Below are 18,145 nucleotides of genomic sequence, written 5' to 3'. Positions count from 1 at the left end.
GGTGATTGGTGACTAAAATTAGAGCACATGGTATTGGGGGTAGGGTGTTGACATGGATAGAAAATTGGTTGGCAGACAGGAAGCAAAGAGTAGGAGTAAACGGGTCCTTTTCAGAATGGCAGACAGTGGCGAGTGGAGTGCCGCAACTGTTTACCATATATATTAATGATTTGGAAGAGGGAATTAGAAGCAACACTAGCAAGTTTGCGGATGACACAAAATGTGAGGTTATCCACTTTGGCGGCAGAAACAAGGAGACAGATTATTATCTCAATGGAGTTAGGTTAGGTAAGGGGGAGGTGCAGCGAGACCTGGGTGTCCTTGTACACCAGTCACTGAAAGTTGGCGTGCAGGTACAAGCTAGTGGAATGTTGGCCTTCATAACAAGAGGATTTTAGTAGAGGAGTAAAGAGGTTCTTCTGCAGTTGTATAGGGCCCTGGTAAGACCACATCTGGAGTATTGTATTCAGTTTTGGTCCCCTAATTTGAGGAAGGACATCCTTGTAATTGAGGCAGTGCAGCGTAGGTTCACGATATTGATCCCTGGGATGGCGGGACTGACATATGAGGAAAGATTGAAAAGACTAGGCTTGTATTCACTGGAGTTTAGAAGGATGAGAGGAGATCTTATAGAAACATATAAAATTATAAAAGGACTGGACAAGCTAGATGCAGGAAAAATGTTCCCAATGTTGGGCGAGTCCAGGACCAGGGGCCACACTTAGAATAAAGGGGAGGCCATTTAAAACAGGTGAGAAAAAATGTTTTCACCCTGAGAGTTGTGAATTTGTGGAATCACAGAGGGCAGTGGAAGCCAAATCACTGGATGGATTTAAGAGAGAGTTAGATAGAGCTCTCGGGGCTAGTGAAATCAGGGATATGGGGAGAAGGCAGGCACGGGTTATTGATTGGGAACGTTCAGCCATGATCACAATGAATGGCGGTGCTGGCTCGAAGGGCCAAATGGCCTCCTCCTGCACCTATTTTCTATGTTTCGCTATGTTTCTATGTTTCGTAACATCTAAAGTTTAAAGATCATGAAGCAGCAACTCTTCAAGAAATAGTTAGAAATGTCAACTGTCAACTTATCCAAGAAGTTGAACAAAGATAATCGTTTGCAAACATTTAAATACGAAGAAATCGCAGAGAGTTGTGAACGCTGCCCAGTCTCGCACACAGATACTGCTTACTAAAATGGCGCTGAAATTTACCTATGACCTACTACGGTTTTTTAGGGTCGAGTGGTCTATCTTGCTCCTCAATTATCTTTGGTATACATAATGCAATCACACTATAATGTACAGGTGGTTCTACCATAATGCACTAGTTATGTTCCTATGAAAACTAGTACAATAGAAAATCGCATTAAAAGACAATTGTGTCAATGGGAGAAAGGGGGTTAGGGGCTAGAGAGTTTCAGATTAAATAGCTAAGTTATTTATCCAGCAGGATTATCAAGAATAAAGGTCTTTTCAACAGCAATATGTTTATTTTAGTTAATACTCACAAAAAACACTAATGGCTGCATGTTACATTGTTTAATAGGTATCATTGCACAGGAGTAAATAGAAGTGATTGCATGTCAATTTCAATGGCCTCCCTTGATTAAAGTAGCAGTTCCGTTCTTCAGAGACAATGGTGTTTTGATTACTGTGGGAGAATAGATGAAAATAGTTTTTTCCCCTTATACTGTTAAAATCCAAGACAGCTTTTTTTTCTGCTTGTCAATTTCTAATGTGATTTTTGAGTGGTTCTGCAGCTCCTGATTAAAATTTCATCTTAACCAATGTAACACGTATTGTTCCCTATTTCATCACTCACTTCTATATCCAATTCATGTTAAACAAACGTTATAGCAGAATTACCTGTATAGGACTTGTAACTTTGTTAATGCATCACACCAGCATGATTCATCCAAGACCGCAAGTAATTGCTTCCCTTCCATTGATTCCATCTACACTTCATGGTGCTTTGCCAAAGCCGATAGCATAATCAAGTAGCCAATAGCATCCCGGGCACTCCCTCTTCTCCCCTCAGGCAAGAGGTATCGAAATTTGAAAACGCATAACTCCAGATTCAGGAACAGTTTCTTCCCAGCTGCTATCAGGCAACTGAGCCATCCTATCACCAACTAAAGAGCCGACCTAAACCACCATCTACCTCATTGGAGATCCTGGGACTATCTTTAATCGGACTTTACTGGAGTTTATCCTGCACTAAACATTATTCTCTTTATCTTGTGTAATGGCAGTTTATATACCTTCTCAAAGTCACACTTCGATAGCCATTACTGCTCGGGGATGTGGTGGAGATATAGCTTACGCACACCAAGATTAAAAAACGAATCTTCCAAACGCTGTTTCTTGATTAATTGGTCTTTATTAAAGTAGCACAAATCAAAAGAATAATTCATAACTTATCGTTCTTATCAACTGCTTCCTCTTCACACAACACAGTCGTTACCGTGTGGTTGAAAACTGTTTTCTCTCCATCCTCCGAGACTAAACTGACCACCAATCTCTGTGGCTACGCGAGCCTCCTCAGATGTAGACACGCCCTCTACATATCAAATCCCACCTTCCAAAGTACAGTCGGATAGAAACTAGAAATATTAAACATGGCCATAATATAATAACAGTAACTAATTTAAGCATAAATAGCTCCTACATCCTGCATCTGTACACTGGACGGCTTGATATATGTATATCAAGTAATCATGTATAGTCTTCCGCTGACCTGTACAGCATGTAACAAAAAAGGTTTTCACTCTACCTCGGTACACATGACAAACTATACTAAATAAATAGACTGAATTATACTGTGAATGTAAAGGTGCTGCACTGATTTTTGTATTTCTTACATGTCTTTATGAATAAGATTTATTTTGAAAGAACAAAAAATGGTAGCTTGATTGAGGATCGATCATTGACTTGCGAATGTCAAGTGTAAATACATCCTTTCATTCTTCAGTGAATTGTACCTAAACCTTTGCGCATGCAATAGATGTCTGCTTATTGCAGCTCAACAGCTGAGGTTCAGGTCGCTTGGTTCCATAGTATGATTGCCACAGATTAATAATTTCATGATCATCCAACAATAATGATTTCTAAACTTCACATTTCTGATATTTAATTTACAACACCAAAAAATTTACCTGGGACGATTAATACGTTTAAAAGCGAGCTTAAATGGGAAATATGCAAATCCTGGTTTTTTTTCTATCAGGTTTAATTCAAACCTATTATGTTGGTGCATTATTTGATCAATAAACTAAGTTGCTATTCTTTGGGAGCACTGCATAATTCTTGTCCATGTAGGTACATGTCTGGTCACTGGAAGCTGCTCTCATAATTCCCTGGTTGATTTTACTGTTATATCTACAGCATTTCCAGCCCATTATGAAGAACATCTGTGATCCTAGCAGGCAGTATTAAATGATGCATATTCACCTACTGTGCTCATGCTTCATTCCTCAAATGAACTCTGCAATAAATAATCAAAATCAATCGAGTGATGCAGTGCTCTGCAAATAAAATCTATTACTAATATTGTGACCTTAAAATAATGCTTATGCCCTGAAAATTTGAATAATCACCAAGTAATTTCTGGTCATTAATAATGGAATATTTCAAGTTATATGCAATGAACAGTACAGCTATTATTCTATATCGTCTATGTACAAAAGTACATTTGGTGTGTTGCTGACTTGAAAGAAAATAATAATGGAATATTTAAATGAAATATGGTGAAAGAATAACAATATACTGTAACTTGTATAAAACTAACCTACATTATCCTCTCCTTGTGTTACCAGCATGTCAGTAAAACCAATGTCTTCAGTGGCATCTATTAAAATACACAAAGTTGCATTTGGCAAGTTTAAATTGGCTCTCAAAAGTAGATATAATTCTTGTCCTCTTAAACAGTGGGGCTTGCAAAAATCTTGGCTTGTGAGTTGAAGCAAAACATTATGGCAAATATAGGACTTGGATCAATGCAGTGTCCCCAGTGATTTGCTGGAATCCTCTTTATGCATTATTCAGTTTATTTTAGACAATAGACAATAGGTGCAGGAGTAGGTCATTCGGCCCCTCGAGCCAGCACCACCATTCAATGTGATCATGGCTGATCATTCTCAATCAGTACCCCGTTCCTGCCTTCTCCCCATACCCCCTGACTCCGCTATCCTCAAGAGCTTTATCTAGCTCTCTTGAATGCATTCAGAGAATTGGCCTCCACTGCCTTCTGAGGCATTTTGCAGGCAATATCCAGGAAATGTATTTCAGTAGGTTTCTCCAAGGATTGTTTTGTAGAAGAACATGGTAACATTACAATTTTGTCCCTTGTAGGTGTTGATAATGTAATTGTTTTTCTATATTTGGCCAAATATTTTGCATTAAAATTATCCAATATTAAAATATGTCAACATATTGACATTAACAATTGTCTGTGGAAATATGAATTGGATGAGGGATTTGAATGTAATATTAAATGTAAGTTTTCCAACAACATGAAACTGGATGGAGTTGAGTAAGATGTGAGGAGTCTTCAAAGTAATTTAGATAAGTTGAGTCATTGGACAAATGTGTGGCAGATGAATTATAACAAGGATAGATCTAAATGTATTCAAGTTACACTGCATCTGCCATATATTTGAGCATGATTGTGCTGCAGCGGCCTGGGTTCAATCCTGACCTTGGCTGCTGAGTAGAGTTTATACATGTTCTCCCTGTAGGTTTTCTTCTGGTGCTCGAGTTTCTTCTCACATCCCAAAAGCATGCAAATTGATAGGTTAATGGACGTAGTAAATTGCCTTTGGTGGTGGTTTGTTGTAGAATTTGAGGGAAATTGATGGGTGGGAATGTGGGGAGATAGAGAAAACCAGTGGGGTAAATGGGATTGCTCTATGAGCCAGCATTGGATCGACATGGCCTCTTCCTACCTCAGAAGAAGCATTTGAGGATGCCACATAGGGCTTCTGCCTCACAGCATCAGGGTCAGCAAAACCAGACATCCAGTTCTTGCGAAAAGAACAGAGACTTGTGAAAAGAGAGCAAAGTATGGTATTGTGAGAGGATCAGTCACAATCATACTGAATGGTGTAACAGGCTCAAAGGGGTTGTTCCTGCTTCATTTGTCTATGCTTCCACATCTGTCTTCATCCAGTACAGAATGAATTAGTTGTGCAGCCTGAAAAAACATTGTTTGTTTCAAAGGTTGTGTTTGGAGAAGCAAAATAAACGGTGTTCTTCGAAGCATATGCTAAAGATCTCATTAGTTGCATTGTAAACATAAAATCGGTGTATACACTGAGTGTTCTGGCTCACCAAAAATTTGCGATGCCTCCACGATCTTAAAACTGTATGTCTGCCTGTCCATTATGAATTTCTCGATGAGCAGAAAAAACGGCCAATTAAGATTGCAAAGCAAAAAAAATTTTTTGTTTTATTCCAAGACATAAATTTTATTCCTTAGCACCTGACCCAGACTCTTGCTGGCACTTGTCTGAAATGTAACCAGTTTGTTCATGACCTCCGTTTAATTTCTAACCCCAAGACAATCGTCATATGCTCAGCATATTGTTAAAGGTTTATGGAATGAGCTTGTTGAGGCAGGTACAACCATACCTTTTAAATGACACGTGGATAGGAAAAGTTTAGAGGGATATGGCCCAAACACAGACAAATGGGTCTAGCTTTGTAACACAAAGAAGGAAAGGATAGGCAGACTGTTGGCAAGGCAGCACTGATTATTTAATTTCTTCATTTTTTAAGAGCTACAATCCTGAAATTTAGTACTCTGGGTAATGTCCCACAAGAGACCAATGTTATTGCAAAACTTCCAAACTGCAGGCAGTCTGCAAACAGAAAGGTGGTAAAATATTTATGCCTGATATTAAAAATGTAATATTATATTTCAAACTTAATTTCTCTGCCAATGCGAGGAACGTTTTAAATGTTTAGGTTTGGGAATAGTTATTTAAATAAATAACTTTAAAATTCTTAGTAAATTAATTTTTTTACTGTTCTGTGATATAATTTCCAGGGAGATTATCCTATTGCAGTAGATTTTAGAAAAATAACAGAACCAATACTAAAATTAGCAAAGGGAAATGGATAAAGAGTTGAAATAAATATTTGGGCCAAGGCAGGGAATGGGATTAAATGTGGGCATCTTCCAGTGAGCGAGGACAGATACACCTGGGCAAATGGCTTCCAGGTTTGGTGTGATCGTAAAACCCTGCCTTTTCCATAATGGTGCAAAACAGCTCATTGAGCAGAGCTGCATGTCAGCAACACTATGGGCACGTGACAATGAAAGCTCATCCTACCAATTTAAATAAACAATCTATTTGATGATTACTCCTTGTTGATCTGGTTAATGTTGCTTGAACATATCAATGCACAAACATTTAAATTTTGAGAATAACGACACAAGAACTGGAAAAATGTGACGATGTTTCAGGCAGTACACAAACCTCAATGTTATTTAATACTAGACCAAGACCAAGTGGACCCATTGGGCCCAAACTTCTCCTGCATTGGTGCAGCACCCTCTCCTCCACCCCCTCCCCTCCACTCCCTCCCCTCCACCCCCTCCCCTCCCACCTCCCCTCCTTCCCCCCTGCCCCCTCCCTTCCCCCTCTCTCTCCCTCCCCCTCCTCCCCCCTCTCTCTCCCCTTTCCTTCCCCTCTCCCCATCCCTCCCTCCCTCCCTCCCTCCTCTCCCCCCCACTACTTCCCCCTCAACCCCCTTATCTCCCCATCCTCCCTCCCTCCCTCCCCCCCCCTTCCTCCACCCCTCCCCCCTCCCTCCTTAGGAGATAGATTTAAACTTTAAAATGTGAATAGCTTCACATTTATATGTGAAAAATATAACACCAATTTCAATGAAACCTCTTCCATTAGCACCAAAGGGACGAAGGTGAGTAAGGTGGGCCTAAAATTGTCGCGCTATCGTGTACCGTTTTGGCTGTAGTTCAGGAACAAACAAACAAACAAATGAGAATTTTAGTATCTAGATTGAAACAATGTTTTAACAATGGTATATATATATGCTTCCCAGTGTAACAGAGAATTTTGCAGGGTTAAAGAAATGATGAAGAAAGAACAATTGTACTGTATCTTTGAAGCAGCATCTCATATCTAGTTTTTAAAAGTGAGAATGGTCATTTGAGGGGGGGAGGGGGTGGATATGAACGATAGAGGATTGGGAATTATCCTTACCTTATGGTACTTCTGTGCTTTTCAGAGGAATAGCTGCTGAGAAGGTAAGGCATCATTAAAGTAGCAACTATTGTCAATAAGCAGCATTATAGTTCATTCAAATGATTTCCTGAATTTGGAATGCAGTAATATTTTAGAGCACTATTTGTATTCAACTGGCTTTATCAGTTCGGCATTTGACTTTGCTTCATCTGCAGCCAACATATTGGTCCACATCTTTGTATCTTCTAGCAACTGTTCCAATTCTGTTGTGGCAGTCTTCCACTATGGCTATGTTCCTCCAATCTTAGTCTCTTACATATCCTCAATGTTGGTTACTCTGTTACTGGTGCCAATATTTGTGTTGCTTGAGCCTTAAGGTCTGAAATTTCCTCTTTAACTCTCTCCAGTTCTTTCTCTTCATGAAGTCCCTTTGAACTTATTTGGAACCAAGCTCTTGGTTACCAGTCATTATATTTAATTGGGTTTTCTCCCATGAAGTAGAGAGAAGTATTTTACCTCCAAACGGGCAGTATAAATGCAACTGCTGGTGCAGTTCTAAACGAACGGATTACTTTAAGGAAGACTGATATCTACAACTGGAGTCAGCACACGATGAATGACTGCCTGTGTATCCACATTTGCCATTATTGGTTAACACAAAATTGACTCATTCTGAAAGCTTTAGAATGTTCCTACAGTTCTCCCGCTCACTTATGATAGATGAGTTCTATAAGTGTGAATAGAGGATGGCTCGTAAATCATAGCAGGATTTCCTGAACATCTGATACTACAGAGTCTTGTTACTACACACCACAAGATAAATGAGTGCTTTCTAATTATATTCTATGTTTTTTAAATCTTAATTATTAGACGGAAATAAAATATAGTATACACTAATCAGCCAAAACATTATGACCACCTGCCTAATATGCTGTTGGTCGTCCGTGTGCCGCCAAAACAGTGCCGACCCGACAAGGCATGGACAGTACAAGACTCCTGAAGGTGTCCTGTGGTATCTGGCACCAAAACATTATCAGCAGATCCTTCAAGTCCTGACTTTAACCACAGATGTAACAGCTCTATCAGTTTCTGTAAAAACTATACCTAAACCTAAAGACTTCTATAATCTTTTGTAAAACTAATTTGTAATTTAACTAAGATCACTAACCAGTTAGAAAATATTACAGTGCGGTACAGGAATTGGCATTGGCTGCTGATCTCTGCTGATCACAACACCAATTTAAAGTAATCCTATCTGCATGTGGTCTACATCCTTCCATTCCTGTTCATATGCCTGTCTAAATGCCTGTTAAACAGCACTATCGTGTCTGCTCCCACCACCTTCCTTGGCAGTGCATTCTAGGATTTTCAGAGTTCCCTCTGTATGTCCGTGCTCTGAAGGGTCCTGCCATTAACTGTATACTTTCCTTGTACATTTTACCTTACACATGGGCGGCACAGTGGCACAGCAGTAGAGTTGCTGCCTTGCAGCGCCAGAGACCCAGGTTTGATCCTAACTACCCGTGCTACTCTCATCAAATATCTTCATCACCTCCAAAGATTGACTTTTGTAAGACGTGACCTGCCCACACAAAGTCATGCTGATTTTCCCTAATCAGTCCATGCTTTTCCCAGATGTGAGGACAGCCTATTCCTAAAAATCTTCTCGAGAAATTTCCTGTCCACTAATGCAAAGTCACCTGACAGTGAGTGCAATTACAAACCAATATTTTCCTTGTTTGTCCCTATTGCTCTTCTTAAACAAAGTTTGTCATACTCTTCTTGATTATCTTAATGCAAAGGTATTTAAATTACCAGCTTCTCCCAGGCTTTCCTGGTAATTGTCTGAATGTTGCTGATTCAGCTTAGTGGCCATGGGATATGGAGGGGTGAAGGGATATGTGTCAAACATGGATAAGTGGGATTAGAGTAGATGGGCATTTTGGTCAATATAGTCATTTTTAGTAAATATTGTAGTATATTTATAATTAATTCATTAGTTATTTTAGAGTGGCACTCGACTTTTGTTTTAAATTATTTGTGTATCGCTTTGTAATAATTTGAGCAGAATGCACTTACATTAAATAGCCAAAGGCTAACAAGGCAATACATTTTACTTTGTAATAAATCTATCTGTGTGACAGCCATGTTCAAAGGGTTTTGCTGTGGTAGCTTACACTGTTTCTCCCATTCGGAATTGTACTGTTGGATGGGTACAAGCCAAACGTGGTTCTGGAACTATTAAATAAAATAAGAATATCGGCAGTGTTACCACTCCCAGAAAAAGAAAAAAGGAAACAAAAACCTACTATTCTACCTTCCATTTTTACCAGATGTTTCTGAAATAACAATTTCTATTTATTTGTTATGGAGTGATTGTTATTCCGTTGGTGGGGTGGCATTACAGTTATTTATATGGATGGTATAATGCATTCACTGCAGTCAGTAAACTGATCAAAATGCTCCATATGTTCATTTCAGACAAACAAAAAGATTACTTGTTAGATTTTAGCAACCACTCTTTAATTGATGTATTTTATAACCAAATATTCTTCTCAAGATTAACGCTGTTTACAAAAGTAATTGCAACTGTCACTTTTTTCTGATGCTGTTCTATTGCTGTTAGAAGCTTATTAATCTTTTCAAATCTTCTGAACTGCTTTTCTGACTACCACTATCTTTGTTTCTCTGTTTCCTTACAATCTCTAACAGGTAACTTTTATGCACTAATTTCCAAGCTCTTAGGGGAACGAGACGATGTTGTCCATGTACATAAGTACAACCCTGCACACAAGGCAGAATCTGACCTAGTTGCTGAGATTGTTAATGTGGTACAAAAAAAGGGCCTGGCCTCTGGTCCAAGTGAGTACTTGCAACTTGATGAAAGGTCTGCCTCTCCCTTAGTAAGAGACAGAGTTCACAAATTCCACAAGATAGCGTCTACGCCAAGGCCAACCAGCCATACCTTGCCTTCAACTCTGCAGCCTAGACCTTGGGTGGACAGCAGGGAAGCTGAACACAGAGGTGGGTCAGGTCCTCGGTTAAACTTGAGATGCTTAATTCTAAATTCATTCTACATTATTAAAATCTGAAGGGATTGTGTGTTCATTTAAAATAAGTTTTCGTTTAAAACTGCATTGAACTTTAAGTTTGTACGTAAGGACTTATGTAAATCCAATTTTTAAATATTTAATAATTGTTCTAAATAAGTTGGCAACCATGTTGGGAACAGCATGTAGGAAATTTGATGACCATTAAAGCTGTCAAAATCTATAATCCAGACACAAATTTGTACCCGTATGTAGGCATCATGTTCATTTGTATACTGACCTATTCCCTTCTGATTTTTATAGAGGATAATGCTTGTAAAGTGTTACAGCTTTTGCTGTGTAGATTGTGATCGTTGCTCCTGCTATTAACGCTGGCTGCAAAAAGGATGTAAAAAAATGTTTTTAAGCATGTAGAATATGTTTGCATGCCCATGAGACCCCTCTATGAAATGCTAGTTTCTTGCATAGAATTACCATGTCTTGCCCTGAAGATGAATTCATATTTGCTAAGTTGACTCACTATCAAATGGAATGATAAAATGCACAGAATTTTTTAACTGGTTATAAATATCTTACCTTTTTGTTTGCATCTCTGGTGTTTTGCAATCCTTGACCAGTTGTTGACTAACCTGAAAGTTTAGACAAAGACTAATCTGGCAAAGAATATTCGTTAAAAGAATGATCAAAATGTATAGCGTGTCAAATAGCGTGTCCATTAACAACTGTAAATCCCCCACCGCTCCCCTCCCCCAAGGTGTCCCCCAAGGCTCAGTCCTTGGCCCCCTCCTCTTCATCCTCTACCTGTTCCCCCTTGGTCAATTAATCCGCCGTCATGGTCTCAACTTCCACTGCTTCGCCGATGATATCCAGCTCCTCATCTCCACCAAGTCAATCTCCCCCACCACACACTCTACACTGACAAACTGCATCACTGAAATAAAATCTTGGCTTCAATCAAACTTCCTCAAACTCAATTGCAACAAATCTGAAATCATCATCATTGGTCCAAAAACGCTCACCAAATCCACCCAAAACTTCATCCTCAACATTGATGGTCTCCCAGTATCCACCTCACCTCACATCCGGAATCTTGGAATCATCCTTGATCAAACCCTCTCCTTCGACAAACACATCAAACACATCACAAAGACAGCCTTCTTCCACCTCAAAAACATTGCCCGTCTCCGTCCATCCCTCTCCTCCACAGTTGCAGAAACCCTCATCCACGCCTTCATCGCCTCCCGTCTGGACTACTGCAACAGCCTCCTCTATGGTGCACCCTCAAAAATCATCAATAAACTTCAATACATTCAAAACTCCGCTGCCCGTCTACTCACACACACCTCGATCCGTGACCATATCACCCCCGTCCTTTATAAACTCCACTGGCTCCCCATCCCCCAGAGAATCCAGTACAAAATCCTCCTCATAACCTACAAAGCCCTCCATAACCTGGCCCCATCCTACCTGACCGACCTCCTCCACAGGCACACTCCCACCTGCACCCTCCGCTCTGCCGCTGCCAATCTCCTATCCCCCCACATCCGGACCAAACTCAGATCCTGGGGGGACAGGGCTTTCTCCATCGCTGCTCCCACCCTATGGAACTCACTACCCCAAACCGTTAGAGACTCCTCCACACTCACCACATTCAAAACATCGCTGAAGTCTCACCTGTTCAGTACTGCCTTCAACCACTGAAGGTCACCTCACCTTCTGTCTCCTTTCTCTGTTCATTTATTTATTTACTTATTTATAATAATATAATAATAATAAGCATTTATTTTATATAGCGCCTTATCAGGTGCTCAAAGCGCTTTACAAAAATAATCAACATAAAAACAAACAGACAAACTATCCTAACGGAAAAGCGGCGAATAAACAACGCCAGCGTCCTCTCACGTCAGGGTCCGGCAGTAGACAACAAAAAAGCACAGGACACACAGATACAATTTTTACACAAACAGCCATCACAGTGATTGCTCCAGGCATACCCTCACTGTGATGGAAGGCAAAGTCTTATCTCCTCCTCATTCTTCTCCCGTGGTGCCACGAGGTGATCGAGGCTCCCAACTTTTTGAAGCCCCCACCGGGCGATGGAAAGTCCCAGGGCCGAGCCGAGCAGGCCGATGAAAGTCCTGAGCCCCCACTGGGCGATGGAAAGTCCCAGGGCCGAGCCGAGCAGGCCGATGAAAGTCCTGAGCCCCCACCGGGCGATGGAAAGTGCTGCGGCCGGGCCACGCAGGGCGATGAAGGGCCTGCGAGCGGGTCGATCGTACCTCGCGCTTCGGGGCGGTCGAAGCTGCTACGGCTGGAGCTCCCAAAAACCGGTCGCCAGCCAGGGACCTGCGAACTCCCGATGTTGCGGTCTGCAGGGCCCACGGCCGAAGCCTCCGAGATGGTAAGTCCAGGCCCTGCGACCGGAGTCTTCAAGGTCGATCCCAGCTGGAGGCCGCCGACTCCACGATGTTAGGCCGTAGCGCGAACGGAGATACGACACGGTAAAGGTCGCATCTCCGTTGAGGAAGATATTAGAAAAAAGGTTTCCCCCAACCCCCCCACCACTCACCCACATACACAGAGTTAAAAATAGAACAAAACGTACATTAAACGATGACAATAGACAAAAAACAAAAAAAAGACAGAGAGACTGCCGGTGAGCAGTCTATTTATTCATTTCCCTATGTTCTCAAAATCTCTGTAAAGCGTCTTTGAGTATATGAAAAGCGCTATATAAATAAAATGCATTATTATTATTATTATTATTAAATATTCTCACTTGCAGTAAATGTAGATGACGACTGATGTGCTCTTGGGAAGAATATTAGTTTGCAATCATTTTAGTGCAACATTGGTTTACAAGAGAGCTCATGGTCACTGCTGAGTTGCCTAATGGAAGCAAGTGAAAATGATCTACATCCATAGAAAACTTATTTTGTCTTTCAGCCAAACTTGGCTGAAAGACAAAATTAATTGTCTTCCCTTGCGAAGATTTTTTGGGTATGGCGGAAAGAGAGGGAAGCCAAGGTCTAATTCCAGAGATATCCCCGGACATGAAAGCTTGCAAAAAAATATTAAGGAGGTGTTTCGAAGATGGTGCTTGTATTAGTAATCTTCCAAAGTTCCTGTCCTTCTTGAATATTTGAAGATTTGAAAGTAACAATATAACACTGATATTTCAGAGAGAATGGAAGAGAAAAGAAACAAGGAAATACTGGCTAGTTAGCCTGAGATTTGCAGTCAGCATCCCAGAAATCTAGCCTCCAGGATGCCTAACAGGGCACATAGAAGATTATATGGTGAAGCAAATAATTTTAAAGTGCGGAGGAGTTTCTTTTAGAGAATGTGACTGGAAGAATAGCCTCGGGGGCATCCTGTGGTTTTAGTATTTCTGGATTGTCAAAAAGCATTTGATAGAGGGGAAATACATTTCCTCCCGGTGGATGCAACAAGGACTACAAACCATCATGGCTGCCAGCAAAAGACTACAGAACCCATAGTCAGCAGGGCTGCCTGCCCTGCTGACACTGATTGCTGCTGACACTGATTGCTGCTGACACTGATTGCTGCTGACACTGATTGCTGCTGACACTGATTGCTGCTGACACTGATTGCTGTTGACACTGATTGCTGCTGACTGATTGCTGCTGACACTGATTGCTGCTGACACTGATTGCTGCTGACACTGATTGCTGCCCAGCTGAACCAGATGAGCTGATTGCCTCAGTGAGAGAGCTAAAAGGGAAGGGAAGCAGTATATTTAAAGAGAGAGACAACGACTGGAGCAGAGAGGGAGAGAGACAACGACTGGAGCAGAGAGAGAGAGAGACAACGACTGGAGCAGAGAGGGAGAGAGACAACGACTGGAGCAGAGAGGGAGAGAGACAACGACTGGAGCAGAGAGGGAGAGAGACAACGACTGGAGCAGAGAGGGAGAGAGACAACGACTGGAGCAGAGAGGGAGAGAGACAACGACTGGAGCAGAGAGGGAGAGAGACAACGACTGGAGCAGAGAGGGAGAGAGACAACGACTGGAGCAGAGAGGGAGAGAGACAACGACTGGAGCAGAGAGGGAGAGAGACAACGACTGGAGCAGAGAGGGAGAGAAGCAGTGTTTGAGTTATATTTTGTAAGAAGGCAGCAAGCTACAGTTTTGATTTAACTACCTGTTTTGGTTTTGTGTACCTGTCTGCAAACAATTAAGTTTACCTGTTTTTGGAAAAGACTAAATATATGGAATTTAAGTTTGAAAACAAGAACTTTTCTGTCTTCATTTCCGGCACCCACACCTCTCAACCTTCAAGAGAAAAGCTCCCGACCTCTCAAGACATCACAGTATCCACTGCTTTCTGAGATAGAGAATTCCAAAAAAAAAGCATACAACTACCTATGTAAAGAAACTCCTCCTTATCCTGAAATTAGTGACTAGTTCTGAACTCTCCAGTTAAAGAATCAGTCAAGATTCCATTATTGTGTAGGAAGAAACTGCAGATGCTGGTGTAAACCAAAGATAGACACAAAATGCTATAGTATCTCAGCGGGACAGGCATAATCTCTGGAGATAAGGAATGGGTGACGTTTCAGGCCGAGACCTTTCTTCAGACTGATGTCAGGGGAGAGGGAGATACATAATAAGGAAGTATTAACCAGTTTTCAATGTATGTTAACAAACTACCTGCAATACTGTTAGCTTCATAGCTTCTGATGCACCAGCCTTGTATGTGACTCTTTGTCAATTGCCTTCAGGATCTCCTCTGTCCACTATGCTTGTTACATCGTCAGAGAACTGTAGCAAAGTTGTCAAACATGATTTTCCTTTCGTAAAGCCACATTTGATTGGATCTCTTAATGACTGTCTATTTTTTTTCATTAATATAGACTCCAGTAGCCAACAGCAGAATGTAAATTAACTGGTGTATGGGTTTTTTTCTCCCTCGCTTCTTCAACGCGAGTGTCACGTTTGTGGTATTTCAAATTGAAAGTATACTCCTGAGTTCAAGTGAATTCTGAAAAACTTTGTCTCTGTATCTTCCTTTAAAACTTCTGCATACAGGCCCTTTGGTCCTGGTGACATCTGCCTTTCAGAATCATAGAGTGAAAGAAGGATACGAGAGGGACAAGGCCCTTCAGCTCATTGTGGCCACGGCAACCCATTTCTGTACAAATCCCATCTAAACCTATTTTATTCTCCCCAGATTCTTCCCTCTAACACCCCAAATTCTTCTATTTACTGACATACTTGGGGCATTTTACAATGGCCAATCAACTGCAGATTTTGGGTATACAGGGAGAAACCAAAGCACTCGGAGAAAATGGCAGGACTGTCGTATGTTGAAAGACTGGAGCGACTAGGCTTGTATACCCTGGAATTTAGAAGGATGAGAGGGGATCTTATTGAAACGTATAAGATTATTAAGGGATTGGACATGTTAGAGGCAGGAAACATGTTCCCAATGTTGGGGTAGTCCAGAACCAGGGGCCACAGTTTAAGAATAAGGGGAAGGCCATTTAGAACGGAAATGAGGAAAAACCTTTTCAGTCAGAGAGTTATAAAACTGTGGAATTCTCTGCCTCAGAGGGCAGTGGAGGCCAATTCTCTGGATGCTTTCAACAGAGAGCTAGATGGAGCTCTTAAAGATAGCGGAGTCAGGGGGTATGGGAAGAAGGCAGGAATGAGGTACTGATTGTGAATGATCAGCCATGATCACATTGAATGGTGGTGCTGGCTCAAGGGACGAATGGCCTGCTCCTGCACCTATTGTCTAAAACTGGTGCAGTCCCAAGGAGAACATGGAAACTGTGCAAATCTTCACCAGTGGTCAGGATTTGAGCAGTGGTTAGGATTGAACCGGGGTCGTTAGAGCCAAGAGGCAGCAGCTCTATGAGCTGCGTTACTAAGGTGCCCATTAGTTTCTCCAATATCTTGTTCCTTGCGATAGGGACTGTCACAAGTTCTTCCAACTTATTTAAAACGAGCCCATTTGTTATCTTTGTGGTGATCACAGTATCATGAAGACCAATGCAAAGTATTGACTTAAATTGTCTGCTGTTTCTTTGTTTCCTAATATTCATTTGCCAGTGTCATCTTCCACTTACTAGAGTTTCCTTCTTTAGTTTAGTTTAGTTCAGAGATACAGCGCAGAAACAGGCCGTTCAGCCCACCGAGTCTGTGCCAATCTACGAACCATGCACACCAACATTATCCTGAACACACTCAGGACAATTTACAATTTTACCAAGCCAATTAACCTACAAACCCACGCAGACACGGGGAGAGGATAGAACAGCACCCGTAAGCAGGATCGAAGCTGGGTCTCTGGCGCTGCAAAGCAGCAACTCTACCGCTGCGTCACTGTGCTGCCCCCTTTGTATATATCCATTGGAGCTCTCGTTTGTTTTACCAATTTTCTTTCACTATTGTTTTTCTCCATCCTTATTAAATTTTTTGTTTCTTATTTCGGGATTTTGAAAACCTACCAGCAGCTTTAGCCACTTTATGCGCTCTACTTTAAAAAAAAATGTAATCTTTTCCTTTTCCTCATTTGTTAACCACGGATGGTTCATTTCTCATTGTTGCTCTTTTTGATTGGGATAAATGCTACTGAACATTCTGAAATAGGTGCAAAGTATCTGCCTCAGCTCATCTGCTGACCTTTCCTTAGCCTACTTTTCATTCACTCCTTAGTAATTACATTTCATTAAGTTGAGGTCACTGTTTTTGGCTCTTAGAATTCTGCCATACTGTATCACTATTCCCTGCAGTATCCTAATCATAAGCCCTTTTTTTCTCTCTCATAATACATGACCAAATCTAAAATAGTCTATTCCCAGGTAGGTTCTGTAATATACTACTCTAGGAAACAATCCCTGATGCATTCCACACATTCCTCTTTCACTAAACCCTTGCCCAGTTGATTAACCCAATCATTATTCAGATTAAAAACAAATGTTGGAAGTACTCAGCCAGTCAAGCAGCATCTGTGAAAAGAGAAATCAGTTAGATTTTGAGTCCCTCTTTCAGAACCAAGGAAATAGTGAAAGGTTTTCAAAGAAGTCTTCCTCCTTCCTGTGATGTGGCTTCCCTTCTGTTTCCTCTATTTCCTGCATTTCACCTCTCACCCGGGACAAAACAAAGAGTTCAGAGGCAAAAGAGACTGCAGATGCTGGATTCTTGAGTGAAAAAATAAACTGCTGGAGGAACTCTGCAGTTTGTGCCACATCTATAGAGGAAAAGAATTGTTAATGTTTCAGATCAAGCCCAACATCAGGACTGAGATTGGAGAGGGAAGGGAGCCAGTATAAAGAGGCAAGGCCAGCGGTGAGACAGCAGGAGGTAGTGATTGGTAGATGAAGAAGGGGTAAAGGATGATGGGTATATGGAGCCAGGTGGGGAGAGGAGGGATGGAGCTGGGAGACAGTTGGGGGATAGGTGGAAGCAGACATGGAGAAAAACTTTAGAGCCAGCTTGGGGAGAGGGGTGAATGTGGAAACAGGATGGAAGATGAAGGCTACGTGTGCTGGTATCTGATAACTCAGTATGATAATGAACCATTCAAGCTAGCCATGAGTAGGTGGGGAGAGGATCAGGTGGGTGATATGCGTGGAGGGTATGTGGATGGAACCATTATGAGGAAGGGTATAAACATGGGTGATGGGGTGCTCTGGGAAAGGGAATACAAGGGCCACTAGACCTCCCCCCTCTGGCTCTCCCTTTCTCTGCCATTTCTTATTTTCACCCAACCAAATTCCACATCATATTCCACTGCACCTAGATCATTAATCACTACCACAATGTTGCCTCCCTCAATTAACAAGCTGCCTCACCTTCCTCTCTCACGGATTATTATAATCAGGGATATTGAGTTTCCCATCCTGGTTACCCTGCAAC

At 41.4% G+C, this 18,145-nt stretch overlaps 1 protein-coding gene across 7 annotated transcripts in view; it reads left to right on the top strand.

Annotated features, from left to right (window-relative positions):
• Nucleotides 1-18,145, top strand: part of pam (peptidylglycine alpha-amidating monooxygenase) — a 154,502-nt gene that overhangs the window by 111,884 nt on the left and 24,473 nt on the right. For 5 of the 7 annotated variants that reach the window (XM_078396422.1, XM_078396424.1, XM_078396425.1 and 2 more), the window contains exon 15: nt 9,920-10,231. The exons of the other annotated variants lie outside the window; for them this stretch is intronic. In XM_078396422.1, coding sequence (XP_078252548.1) covers nt 9,920-10,231 — 312 coding nt within the window. The remainder of the gene's footprint in view (nt 1-9,919; nt 10,232-18,145) is intronic. 7 annotated transcript variants of the gene reach the window in all.

The sequence above is a fragment of the Rhinoraja longicauda genome, chromosome 3, assembly GCF_053455715.1.
Source record: "Rhinoraja longicauda isolate Sanriku21f chromosome 3, sRhiLon1.1, whole genome shotgun sequence".
Classification (NCBI taxonomy): domain Eukaryota; kingdom Metazoa; phylum Chordata; class Chondrichthyes; order Rajiformes; family Arhynchobatidae; genus Rhinoraja; species Rhinoraja longicauda.
The sequence above is the reverse complement of the archived record's forward strand: the minus strand, read 5'-3'. Positions and strand labels throughout refer to the sequence as shown.